The sequence below is a fragment of the Schistocerca gregaria genome, chromosome 4 (assembly GCF_023897955.1).
Source record: "Schistocerca gregaria isolate iqSchGreg1 chromosome 4, iqSchGreg1.2, whole genome shotgun sequence".
Classification (NCBI taxonomy): domain Eukaryota; kingdom Metazoa; phylum Arthropoda; class Insecta; order Orthoptera; family Acrididae; genus Schistocerca; species Schistocerca gregaria.
The window spans coordinates 586567792-586582215 of record NC_064923.1 but is presented as its reverse complement, the minus strand read 5'-3'; the positions used below and the strand labels follow the sequence as shown (position 1 = coordinate 586582215).

At 40.3% G+C, this 14424-nt stretch overlaps 1 protein-coding gene across 1 annotated transcript in view; it reads left to right on the top strand.

The window, feature by feature from the left end:
* LOC126267477 (kininogen-1-like) overlaps positions 1 to 14424 on the top strand; it is a 191082-nt gene that overhangs the window by 58967 nt on the left and 117691 nt on the right. Inside the window, exon 6 of the mRNA XM_049972759.1 lies at positions 1919 to 2023. Within this exon, the coding sequence (XP_049828716.1) occupies positions 1919 to 2023 (105 nt within the window). The remainder of the gene's footprint in view (positions 1 to 1918; positions 2024 to 14424) is intronic.

The following is a 14424-nucleotide window of genomic DNA, read 5'->3' as shown; positions in this document are numbered from 1 at the left end:
GCACAATGAACAAAACACACAAACACACACACAGAATTACTAGCTTTCGCAACCGATGGTTGCTTCTTCAGGAAGGAGAGGGAAAGACGAAAGGATGTGGGTTTTAAGGGAGAGGGTAAGGAGTCATTCCAATCCCGGGAGCGGAAAGACTTCCCTTAGGGGAAAAAAAAAGGACAGGTGTACACACACACACACACACACACACACACACACACACACACATCCATCCGCACATACACAAGCTTGTGTCTGTGTATGTGCGGATGGATGTGTGTGTGTGTGTGTGTGTGTGTGTGTGTGTGTGTGTGTGTGTGTGTGTGTGTGTGTGCGAGTGTACACCTGTCCTTTTTTTTCCCCTAAGGGAAGTCTTTCCGCTCCCGGGATTGGAATGACTCCTTACCCTCTCCCTTAAAACCCACATCCTTTCGTCTTTCCCTCTCCTTCCTGAAGAAGCAACCATCGGTTTCGAAAGCTAGTAATTCTGTGTGTGTGTTTGTGTGTTTTGTTCATTGTGCCTGTCTGCCGGCGCTTTCCCACTTGGTAAGTCTTGGAATCTTTGTTTTTAATAAGATATGTAAACAGGTAGAATATGGTACTGTGGCCAGCAATGCCTATATAAGACAACAAGTGTCTGGCAAAGTTGTTAGATTCGTTACTACTGCTACAGTGGCAGGTTATCAAGATTTAAGTGAGTTTTAAAGTGGTGTTATAGTTGATGTGTGAGCTACGGAACACAGCAAATCTGAGGTAGTAACGAAGTGGGGATTTTCCTCGTACCGTGAATATCTGGAATCCAGTGAAACATCAAATCTTCGACATCGCTGCATCCAGAAAAATATCCTCTGAGAATGGGTCCAATGACGACTGAAGAGAATCATTCATTGTGACAGAAGTGCAACCCTTCTGCAAATTACTGCAGATTTCAATGCTGGGTCATCAACAAGTGTCAACGTGTAAATCATTCAATGAACCATCATCATTGATATGGGCTTTCGGAGCCAAAGGCCCACTCGTGTACCCTTGATGACTACACAACACAAAGCTTTACAGCTCGCATGGTCCTGTCAACACTGACATTGGACTGTTGACTGGACACATGTTACGTGGTCACATGAGTCTTGTTTCAAGCTATATTGAGCGAATGGACGTGTATGGGTATCAAGACAACCTTATGAATACATGGATCCTATGTGTCACAAGGGGACTATTCAAGCTGGTGGAGACTCTGTAATGGTGTGGAGCATGTGCAGTTGGAGTGATGTGGGACCCCTGATACGTCTAGATATGACTCTGACAGGTGACACATACGTATGCGTCCTGTCTGATCACCTGCATCTGTTCATGTCCATTGTGCATTGAGATGGACTTGGACAATATGAAACTCCACATGTACAGAATTGCTACAGAGTGGCTTCAGGAACACTCTTCTGAGTTTAAACACTTCTGCTGGTCACCAAACTCCCCAGACATGAACATTATTGAGTGTATCTGGGATGGGTTGCAACATCTTGTTCGGAAGAGATCTCCACCACCTCGTACTCATACAGATTTATGGACAGCTGTGCAGGATTCATGGTGTCAGTTCCCTGAATCACTACTTCAGACATTAGTTGAGTCCATGCTGCGTTGTGTTGTGGCACTTCTGCATTCTCCCAGGGGTCCTGCACAATATCTGGCAAGTGTACCAGTTCTTTTGGCTATTCAATATGCATTGCAAATGCTACACCCCAAATCTCAAACCCACATTGCATATGTGAGCAGATGAATCCATGGAATATTTTTTTGTAGTATAGAAGTAGTTACTGCAGTTGTGAGAAGTTGTAATTGATGCTAACTTTTAAATATAAATTGAAAGATCTGGAGCAGTGCTTTGTACGTCACACTTTAATCAGTTTTACTAATAAGTAACTTGCTTCAGGTGGTCGCTGGAACCTTGTACCATCTGCAGTTTGAAGTTGGTGATAGTAACTGTGATAAAAGAAGCAGCGGAACTGATTCAGAATGCAGTGTGAAGGACGGATCGGTGAGTTTTGCAACAATCAAACTGATTGAAAGGAAGTATCTGGGCAATCTTCACAAAGCTGTTCTCTTTTTGTTTGTCATCCAGTATAATACGAGGGAAGACTGGAAAGTAAGGCACAATAAGTTTATTACCAAAATATTCAATAGACAGCAAAAAAAAGAAATCACAAATGAACTTGAGTCTTTTACCTACTTTTTTACATTGTCACCAAGTTCGCAGCACATTTCTCCCAACGTGGTACCAGTTTCAATATGCCCTTTTAGTAGAAGTCCATTTAGTTGGACTATTGCCATCTGTAGACTGCTGATGCCACTTCCACGTCCATCACAAAGCATTGGGTAGCCAGGAATTTCTTCATGGAACCAAACAAATGAAAGACCAACAACGCAAGATTTGGAATGTATGGTGTATGCTGGAACACTTCCCACCCAAATTTGGTGATTTTCTCATGAACAGGTTCAGCAATATGGGGATGAGCATTGTCATGACACTGTCAGCATTAATGTTGTGGCATTTGTCATGAAGGGCATGATGCAACTTAACCAAAGTTTTAATGTAGGCTGTAGCATTGACAGTGGTCCCATGTTGAGCATAGTCCACCAATGACACATAATGCTTATCCCGGAACACTGTCACAAACACTTTCCTAGCAGATTGAGTCACTTTGATGTTTTTCATATTGGGGAGCCAGCATGTTTCCACTCCATAAAGGCCTGCTTGGTTTCAGATGTGTGGTACAGCCACAACTCATAACTAGCAATGATTTGAGAAAGTCATGCCCTTCTGTAGGGTAACGTATAAAGTCGCCCAAGATTGTCATCATTTGCTGCCCCTTGTGGTTGTCTGTCAGGATCTTAGGCACCCAATTTGTTGAACCGCTGTGATTGGATTGACATTTGCAGTTGGCAGTTATTCAAGATTGCTGCCTCAATTGCCCCAACATTGTATGGGGTTACAGCTGTTACAGACAGTCTGAAATGTGGCAAATTACTAAGGTTCACATGACCCCCTTGGAAGAATACAAACCACAAGGAGACATTGCTATGCCACATATAGCGTCCCCATAAGTGCTACATGTGTGTCTGTGAATTTCACTTGGTTTTTGCCCCTTAGCCCACAAATATCAAACTACACTTTGCTGCTCTTCACAATTTGACAACGGTAATATGTGCGCCATGTTTGTTTCATAGCTCAGGTTTCTCTTGCTAGAACTGCAAATGAAAACAAAATACCCTCTGTAGTTTAAACATCAAACTACATTGTCATGAAATTTCAAAATTCTAGCTGCAATACAAGTAGAGAAAAAAAATTATTGTGCATTACTTTCCCATCCTTTCTTGTGCCAATTTAAGTTAGGATGCGAAATTCCGCTGTGGTGTTACTGTAATCAAATAACCTTGCATTAAGAGAAATTAGTATGTTACAGCTTACAATCAGTTTATTGAATGTGCACTGTACACTGAGATGAAATGGAAACAATTTTAAGAAACACAACATTTCATTATTATCTATTTGGGTACATGAAGTTTCATACTCATTAGATAACAACTTATTAACTTACTTGCACACATTTCATGACAGGTGTCCGTACCTTTGCACATTTTTTGAGAATGTATGAACTGGAATATCTGACATAGTAATGTGTAAATATTGTACTTAAATCATATTTTAAAATGCTACTTGCAGTTAACTGTGGAGTAAATTTTTTCTCAAGTTTATCATACACACTTCACAATAAAAATAAATTAAAAGTGGAGAAATTAATAAGAAAAATAACAGAATAAAATGAAACATATAACATAATTTCAGAAAAATAAAGAAAAAAGTCATCTCTCTTCATAGGAAACAAGTCTGAAAGTTGTCATACTGTTTTATAAAATTACTTGTCAATTGTCCAGCATTGCCTGGTTACCAATCTACCCCCAACTTCAAATATAAAGTAAACCTGCTTTCTTGGATGAATTTATGTGGACACCCTTGCAGAGATGAATGACTGTTCAGAAAACACAGGGCTACTACCAGAAGGTTCTAAGAGTTCCATTTGTTCAACTCAACAAAACTTCCACATGAACGTCATTGGAAGTGCCACAAAATAGAATCTGACATAAAATGACAATTTGGATACAATAGCCATGTTCAAAATATTCAACATAATTAAAAGAAAAATCTTTAGTATCTATTACTTTAAGAGATAAAAAAAGAAATAAAAATTATAACATAATCCCAGTACATCTCTCACTCTGCTGCACTGCAGTATGTCATAACCATGTAAAAATAAAACCAGCCAGAGTTGCCATGCATGATTCAACCAGTATGTATATGATGCAAATGGTATTCTAGAGATCATTGATACATGTATAATGTACAGATAATTATACAAAGTAATTAAAAGGATGGTCGTGTGAAAGTATAGTTCTCTAAACATTCTCATTAGTATGTACGTAGGCAAAAAAAAATATCGTTATTTATATTTAACCGTATGAAAAACATGTTTGAATTCTGACAGTTTATAGCTGATCAGAAATCAGCAAAATGTTCAAGAAATAAAACTGATTGTGATGGTGTGCTGATAAGTAATGCCACTAAATTTTTTATTCTGTTCTCAATGTTGATTGAGATATTGGATGTCTCACCTTTCCTACTCCACTGACATGAGTTGCAACTCTCTGTTGCTGAAGGATTTCAGATTGTCATGTAAAATGGCAGTGTGTAATGTAACTATGACAGTGCATGAGAAACAGTATGCTGTAATCGAGAAAACTGAAAGCATGAATTGGAAGACTTCATCCACATGTGGAGCACTCGTTCCTCCTTCGACTTGACAATACCAGGTTATACACAAGCACTGTGACAGCTGCAAAAATTAACCACACTAGACTCATTGTCATCGATCATCCACTGTACAGTCCTGACTTGGTCCCATCTGATTTTCATCTGTTTCAAAAACTTAAAGAACACCTTCGAGGTTTAGAGTTTTCACACATAAATGTGCCCTTGTACAAAAATCATTCTAAAACTGAATTGTTGTGATGGCTCTAGAATTAATACTATATAGGAAGAAAATGGAAAATAAACTTTGAGGAAATGTTTATGAGTTTGCTCCTTATATTCCGATATATTTTGTGATTAGTACAAGTAATGAAAATGAAAATAGAAAGGAAATTGTACATGAAATTACAAAATTAAGTAAATTATGACAACATTTCAATAACATGATTTATACTGGAAAGATAGTGTAGTGGTCATCACTAGATAGTGCAGGCTACTCGTAGCTCCACATTGGTTCATTTTGAGTGTAGTTCTCGTCGTGCTATTCAAGGTATTTTCCTCCAGGAATTGGGACACTGCTCTGTGTACTGTGCATGCACACAGAGCTGTAGATGACAGTGGCACTGTTGACCTTCGCAAGCATTCAGTGGCACGTGATGACACTTCACACTAAGCACTCGAATATCAGGAGATAAGTTCTTCAAAGATTTCAAAATAGTAGCTTTTCCTGAAATCAATTTGCTTAGTATGAACATGATCAGAATGCTTACTGCAGAAAATTACAAGTTCCTCCAAAATGCAGAAGTATGTCTTTTGGGAGCAGGACACAAAATCTTCAAATTATGTGCTACAACTGTTATTCTATGTTCTTGATTTCTTAAGTTATCACCATGTGCTGTTTTACTGCAAGTATGTGTGTGCTTTTTAAATCTTATTGCAAAACTATGTCCTGTCTGACCAATATACAAACAGATTCAATCATTACATATGGTTTTATAAATGCCTGAATTACAAAATTTACCATGATTGTGGCCTGTTTTATGGCAGGGGGCAGGGGTAAAATACAGGGAGCGAAAGGCTATTTACAATTTGTACAGAAACCAGATGGCAGTTATAAGAGTCGAGGGGCACGAAAGGGAAGCAGTGGTTGGGAAGGGAGTGAGACAGGGTTGTAGAATATCCCCGATGTTATTCTATCTGTATATTGAGCAAGCAGTGAAGGAAACAAAAGAAAAATTCGGAGTAGGTATTAAAATCCATGGAGAAGAAGTAAAAACTTTGAGGTTCGCCGATGACACTGTAATTCTGTCAGAGACAGCTTAGGACTTGGAAGAGCAGTTGAACGGAATGGACAGTGTCTTGAAAGGAGGATATAAGATGACCATCAACAAAAGCAAAACAAGGATAGTGGAATGTAGTCGAATTAAGACGGAGGATGCTGAAGGAATTAGATTAGGAAATTGTTATTCTATGTTTTTGATTTCTTAAGTTATCACCATGTGCTGTTTTACTGCAAGTATGTGCGTGCTTTTTAAATCTTATTGCAAAACTATGTCCTGTCTGCCCAATATACAAACAGATTCAATCATTACATATGGTTTTATAAATGCCTGAATTACAAAATTTACCATGATTGTGGCCTGTTTTATGGCAAAGACCCAATTGCAAAGTGTTGTTAGTTTGGTAGAATAATTTTATATTGAATTTTCAAAAATAATTTTCAGTTTTTTGAGACACTCTGTCCTTTGTACAGAAAAATTACATTACCCACGTGTCTTTTAAAATATATAGTACTTTGTTTAAAAATAAGGAACTCATTTTCCAAAAATTAATAAAAATTTCTGCCATGCTGCTTCCCACCATTAAGCCTTTCTTTTGTTAGTATATTTTGTTATTAAAGGTAGAACAATTGAAGGATAAAGCTATTTGAAAGATCTCAATAAATTCAATGATTTTTGCAGTACTTATTTCCTAGTATTTACCTGCCATCAGATACAATCTTCTTGGAAAACTGTGAAAAGATGTCATAATGCAGCAAGATAATGCTCGGCCACATTCTGCCAAATAGACGGCCAAAACAATAAAGGCATTGGGATTCAAATTGCTAAAACACCCGCTGTACAGTCCATACCTGGCTCCAAGTGTATTTCCATATGCTTGGACCATTAAAGATAGTGCTGAAGGGAAGATGATTTGCAACCAATGCAGATGTCACTTATATGGTGCAAAATTGTTTACATGTGCAATGAAAAACTTTGTGAAATGCTGGTCAAAGAGTGTTGAAATGCAGGGAGGTTATGTAGAAAAATAATGTATGTTTCAGTTTTCTATCACTAGAATAAATATTCCATTCCTCAAACGTTTCTTAATTTTTGACTTTCCCTTATCATAAGCAATCTTGCTTTAATAATCAGTATGGCCTTGTCTGGGATGATGATATATAGAGGTTAGGTATTAGCCTTTCTCGACATTGCTAACTTAAAGAAAACCCACCACCAAAGACAGATCGTGCATGATCATGCCATCCTCATAATATAAAAAAAATAATTCTTGAATTTGATTATCCATTACGTGCATGGCTCCCTTTGTCACAAGAAGGAATAGATAAAGAACTCAAAATTCTTAAACAAATAACCTGTGCTAATTAATATAAAAGTAAAGGCATAATGAATGTTTACTACAAGACCAAAAACTGGAACACAGCACACGGAAACAAATGTAAGAATGTTGATGGCAAGAAAACAAAAATGTTATGATTGACTGTCAGGGTTATGTCTCAAACAATTGAAAATTAAGCCATGAAGGATTATAAGACATTAGCTGCCAGTTGGCATAGGTTTAGATCAATGGATAAAGTCGAAAATGTGTGCTGAACTGGGATTCAAACCTCGGTATCCAGCTTACTAGATAGAACTACTAACCATTATGCTATCTGGACACAGTGGTCATTGCAACTGCACGGACTGCCCTTGCACACATCCCATCAGATCCAAATTCTCAACTTATCCACACACTACAGGTGTAGTGGCCTTTGCCAATTATCCCCATTGCTTGTGGCATTTCACCGATTACTGTAAGAGTGCGAGCATGGTGTGCATATGCACTGAAGGGATCATTGGCTGTCCTCACCTTAATTATGTATATGTTGTCTGTTCTTTCGGACATGTTCAAAAGAACGGACACCACTGTGTTGCTGTGGCTACTATAAGCCCCTGTTATCTGATGTCTTTAATTCCTTTGTGTCTTGGTTGACAATGGCTACGGTATATATAACTGAAAATTATTTTCACAAATTCAGTGTAAAATTATGCTTCTGAACTAACAATGCTTTACAGCTGCATTTTTCTCATAAAACTGGCAAGCAGCATGGTCAGTTTTTTAATTCAGGTGTTTATAAAATAACAATGATGATTGCAGCTGCTTCTATACTGGGCAGACAGGACATACTTTTGAAATAAGAGTAGAGGAACACACATGTACCTGCAATAAAACAGCATTTGCTGATCACTTAAAAATCAAAAACATAGACTAATGGATATAACACACAAAATGAGATTTTCACTCTGCAGCGGAGTGTGCGCTGATATGAGACTTCCTGGCAGATTAAAACAGTGTGCCCGACTGAGACTCGAACTCGGGACCTTTGCCTTTCGCGGGCAATTGCTGTACCAACTGAGCTACCGAAGCACGACTCACGTCCGGTACTCACAGCTTTACTTCTGCCAGTATCCGTCTCCTACCTTCCAAACTTTACAGAAGCTCATCTGCGAAACTTGCAGAACTAGCACTCCTGAAAGAAAGGATATTGCGGAGACATGGCTTAGCCACAGCCTGGGGGATGTTTCCAGAATGAGATTTTCACTCTGCAGCGGAGTGTGCGCTGATATGAGACTTCCTGGCAGATTAAAACTGTGTGCCCGACCGAGACTCGAACTCGGGACCTTTGCCTTTCGCGGGCAATTGCTGTACCAACTGAGCTACCGAAGCACGACTCACGTCCGGTACTCACAGCTTTACTTCTGCCAGTATCAGTCTCCTACCTTCCAAACTTTACAGAAGCTCTTCTGCGAAACTTGCAGAACTAGCACTCCTGAAAGAAAGGATATTGCGGAGACATGGCTTAGCCACAGCCTGGGGGATGTTTCCAGAATGAGATTTTCACTCTGCAGCGGAGTGTGCGCTGATATGAAACTTCCTGGCAGATTAAAACTGTGTGCCCGACCGAGACTCGAACTCGGGACCTTTGCCTTTCGCGGGCAATTGCTGTACCAACTGAGCTACCGAAGCACGACTCACGTCCGGTACTCACAGCTTTACTTCTGCCAGTATCCGTCTCCTACCTTCCAAACTTTACAGAAGCTCATCTGCGAAACTTGCAGAACTAGCACTCCTGAAAGAAAGGATATTGCGGAGACATGGCTTAGCCACAGCCTGGGGGATGTTTCCAGAATGAGATTTTCACTCTGCAGCGGAGTGTGCGCTGATATGAGACTTCCTGGCAGATTAAAACTGTGTGCCCGACCGAGACTCGAACTCGGGACCTTTGCCTTTCGCGGGCAATTGCTGTACCAACTGAGCTACCGAAGCACGACTCACGTCCGGTACTCACAGCTTTACTTCTGCCAGTATCAGTCTCCTACCTTCCAAACTTTACAGAAGCTCTTCTGCGAAACTTGCAGAACTAGCACTCCTGAAAGAAAGGATATTGCGGAGACATGGCTTAGCCACAGCCTGGGGGATGTTTCCAGAATGAGATTTTCACTCTGCAGCGGAGTGTGCGCTGATATGAGACTTCCTGGCAGATTAAAACTGTGTGCCCGACCGAGACTCGAACTCGGGACCTTTGCCTTTCGCGGGCAATTGCTGTACCAACTGAGCTACCGAAGCACGACTCGCGTCCGGTACTCACAGCTTTACTTCTGCCAGTATCAGTCTCCTACCTTCCAAACTTTACAGAAGCTCTTCTGCGAAACTTGCAGAACTAGCACTCCTGAAAGAAAGGATATTGCGGAGACATGGCTTAGCCACAGCCTGGGGGATGTTTCCAGAATGAGATTTTCACTCTGCAGCGGAGTGTGCGCTGATATGAAACTTCCTGGCAGATTAAAACTGTGTGCCCGACCGAGACTCGAACTCGGGACCTTTGCCTTTCGCGGGCAATTGCTGTACCAACTGAGCTACCGAAGCACGACTCACGTCCGGTACTCACAGCTTTACTTCTGCCAGTATCCGTCTCCTACCTTCCAAACTTTACAGAAGCTCATCTGCGAAACTTGCAGAACTAGCACTCCTGAAAGAAAGGATATTGCGGAGACATGGCTTAGCCACAGCCTGGGGGATGTTTCCAGAATGAGATTTTCACTCTGCAGCGGAGTGTGCGCTGATATGAGACTTCCTGGCAGATTAAAACTGTGTGCCCGACCGAGACTCGAACTCGGGACCTTTGCCTTTCGCGGGCAATTGCTGTACCAACTGAGCTACCGAAGCACGACTCACGTCCGGTACTCACAGCTTTACTTCTGCCAGTATCAGTCTCCTACCTTCCAAACTTTACAGAAGCTCTTCTGCGAAACTTGCAGAACTAGCACTCCTGAAAGAAAGGATATTGCGGAGACATGGCTTAGCCACAGCCTGGGGGATGTTTCCAGAATGAGATTTTCACTCTGCAGCGGAGTGTGCGCTGATATGAAACTTCCTGGCAGAAAGGCAAAGGTCCCCAGTTAGTGTCTCGGTCGGGCACACAGTTTTAATCTGCCAGGAAGTTTCATATCAGCGCACACTCCGCTGCAGAGTGAAAATCTCATTCTGGAAACATCCCCCAGGCTGTGACTAAGCCATGTCTTCGCAATATCCTTTCTTTCAGGAGTGCTAGTTCTGCAAGTTTCGCAGAAGAGCTTCTGTAAAGTTTGGAAGGCAGGAGACGGATACTGGCAGAAGTAAAGCTGTGAGTATTGGACGTGAGTCGTGCTTCGGTAGCCCAGTTGGTAGAGCACTTGCCCGCGAAAGGCAAAGGTCCCGAGTTCGAGTCTAGGTCGGGCACACAGTTTTAATGTGCCAGGAAGTTTCATATCAGCGCACACTCCGCTGCAGAGTGAAAATCTCATTCTGGAAACATCCCCCAGGCTGTGGCTAAGCCATGTCTCCGCAATATCCTTTCTTTCAGGAGTACTAGTTCTGCAAGTTTCGCAGAAGAGCTTCTGTAAAGTTTGGAAGGTAGGAGACAGACACTGGCAGAAGTAAAGCTGTGAGTACCAGACGTGAGTCGTGCTTCGGTAGCTCAGTTGGTAGAGCACTTGCCCGCGAAAGGCAAAGGTCCAGAGTTCGAGTCTCGATATAACACACAATTTGAAAATTTTGCACACCATTCCCAAAAGGATGTATCCCAGCATATTGGAGGAAATTTAGACTTTTGGCAGTAAGAGAAATCATCCTGATAATGTTCTTAACGAGCAAAGTGATTAAAGCCAAAACTTTTATTTTGAAATCTTTGAAGAACTAATTTTCCGATATTTGAATTCCTAGTGTGAAGCATCATCACATGCTGTCAAAGGCTTCTGGAGGTCAGCAGTGCTTCTGTCATCTACAGCTCTGTGTGGACACACAATATGGGGCAGTGCACCTGTTCCTGCAGCAACTACCTTGAATAACACAACAAGAAATATATCAAAGATAAATTAACATGGAACTGCGAGTAGCCTGCACCTCCTAGTGATGGCCACTCCACTAATTTCCCAGTATAAATGTGCTATCTCTCTTTTTCATTGCTATAGCTCTCTTTTATGTTATTTTAAATGTTTTCCTTTACTTATTTTTGTTACTTAATGTTGTATTTACTTTGCACTTTCAGTTTCATTACTTATTGTTTTTATCAAAATAAATAATTTTTCTTTCAGTTATATATTAAAAAACGTGTATATACTCTGCATACTTACACACAACCAAGAATATAGGTAAATTGTATTTATGTTATTTCTTCCTCTTGGTTTTTTAATCTCGTAATGTAATATATAGTGATGCTTTTTTCCTTTTACTTATATTATAGATTCTGATGATGATGGCTATTAAATAGCTGAATTCCATTCAAAAAACTTTGTGATCAATACAATTAAATAAAAATTTGTCACAAAGTAGTCTAGTAACTCCAAAACTGTAGATTACTCTCTTAATACCAGTGATTTCCAATTATTTTTATATATCACTTCTCTGCACTATACCTCCATCAAAAGGCAATAAATGTCATTGTGGCTGTGATTAATCTGCCTAACAACCTCAAAAATCTTTGAATTGAAACTAATTTTATTCATTTTCAGTTATTTTCTCATGTAATGCCCTTTCATGCATATCACTCCAGTGAAGGTGAGATGTCATCAGGAATGTAGGCCATCAGTCACTCAAGCAGTCACTATTTTAGAATATTATTTCATGACAATTCCCTCCCCCCTCCACTCCCACATCTGCTGCTGTGAGTCAAATGCCACCACAAATGTCACTGCCAACTAGCTGGTCAGCAACAAAAACTACAGAGTTGACAGTAAAATAGTTAATTTTTAATTTCATTGCATTCGCAGATTCATATTACCCCCTAAAGGGGCTGTGGATGTCTTGTCGCAACAGTCTTTTCTTAATAGTACTTCATATACGTAGCACGTCAGTTACAATTGCTGCAGATGTTAGTTATGCTTACATGCCACCACTTTTCCATGTCCCATCCCCCAACATTTAGGGATGCTATTAGTGTCGTACTCTAACAGTAATTGTCTCTTGGTGCTACAATGTAGTAATTTATTTGTCCAGATAATCATGATTAGAGTAAGACTTTCATACATTATTTTATATTTAGCATCAGCTTTGCAGACACAGATGGTTGTGGACCTCTTCCAGAAGTGTACTGGTATTCTCCTGTTGAAAATATGATTAACATATGTTGCAGAGGTAACTATTTTTGACACTTCTTGTAAACTTCTACATCAGAATTTAATATTTGTTACATTGTTTACAGTAAACAAACTACCCTGATGTTCATGTCAACTTACAGATATTATCACATTCTGCATTTATGACACACAAGATATGTTTATGTTGGATAAAAGTCCATTTCCAGATTGACACACATACAGAACTATTTATCCTTTTACCAGGTTGCATTTTGTTACATAGATGGAATTAAAAAATTACATATTATGATTGAAATGGTATCTGATTGCACAACTTGTCTGTAGCTCATGGTCTAATGGCGAGTGTTGCTGCCTCTGGATCACAGGGTCCTGGGTTCGATTCCTGGCTGGGTTGGGGATTTTTCTCTGCTTGGGGACTGGGTAAAAAAATTCATCTGTGTAAAAGATGGGACTTTATACAGTGCTGATGACCGCACAGTTGAGCGCCCTACAAACTTATCATCATCATCATCATCATCATTGCACAATTTGATTCACCCATGAGTGTGTGGTTATCCTGATGTCACTTTTTATCATGTAACTTCTGGCTTCATGTTTAGACACCACCTCATACATAACTCTGGTACATTGTATGGATACCTGAATTTGCATTGTGCAGCCAATGACAGGTGTAAAATTTACTCTGCCGCCATGTTACTCATAGGCTCTCACTGTTATATATACCATCCTCACAGGATTCCCACTCAGATTGCATACAGGCCAGAGTTGGACGAAGTCTGTGGAGGATTGTAGGTAACAGTTTGTTACATATTATTGGTCTGTGCATGCACTGCACAGTTGAAATATGTTCCAAAAAGCTGCAAGTGAAAGAGCAATTTTTCAGGTGGTGGTATCTCAGGTTTTATTGATTACAGGGATAAGTAGGGTCAAATGGATGGCCCTTGGCCTAGTGACCATATGTATACCTATCGGAAGTATGGGCAAAATGTAGCTATCCTTTAGTACAGGGTCAAAATTTAAATGTTACACACTTTCTTTACACGCTTTCTTCAGCCCAGGCAAGTTGACCAAATTGGTTACTTCTTTTGCATTAGTTGTTGTCTAGAGTGGATACAAACACCGTTTGTTGATGGGCAGTTCCTGCGGGGGGAAAAAAACAAGATTTTTGTGTACAAAAAGTGCCAGTTGTGGGGATGGCCAGTTCTGTAACTTCTATTCATGAAGGATCAATGAATTTTTTGCCATATGGTCATAAGATGATATTCTCAAGGCACTTCCAAAATTTTTCTGATATATTTTATGTTACCTAGATCAAGAAGTTCAAAGTTACAGTACTTATGCACATACAATATGCACATGTGCAACTTGTACACATACTTGTGGAGGATTGATAAGGATGGGTATTCCAGATCCAAAGGAGCCACTGTGCAGCCATTATTCTATCTGAATTGGTTGATATGACAGTGCTCAAAGCACCCATGAGAGGCAACCTTTGTAAAAGGTCACCCATGGGTGGCAACCACTGCAACTGGCATCCAAAATCTATTCATCTTGTACCAGCATGCCCCTACAGCTGATCTCAACAGGTATCACCCAGCATGCCCCTTTGGGCTGTGGGGCCAGGAAATAGAGGAGCCTATGTGGCTGGAGGAACTCCACTGGACTAAGGTTGTGTACAGGAGCTGTAATGTAGGTGCTCAGAAACATTGTGAGTGCAGAGGCGGTAGTAATGGTGTG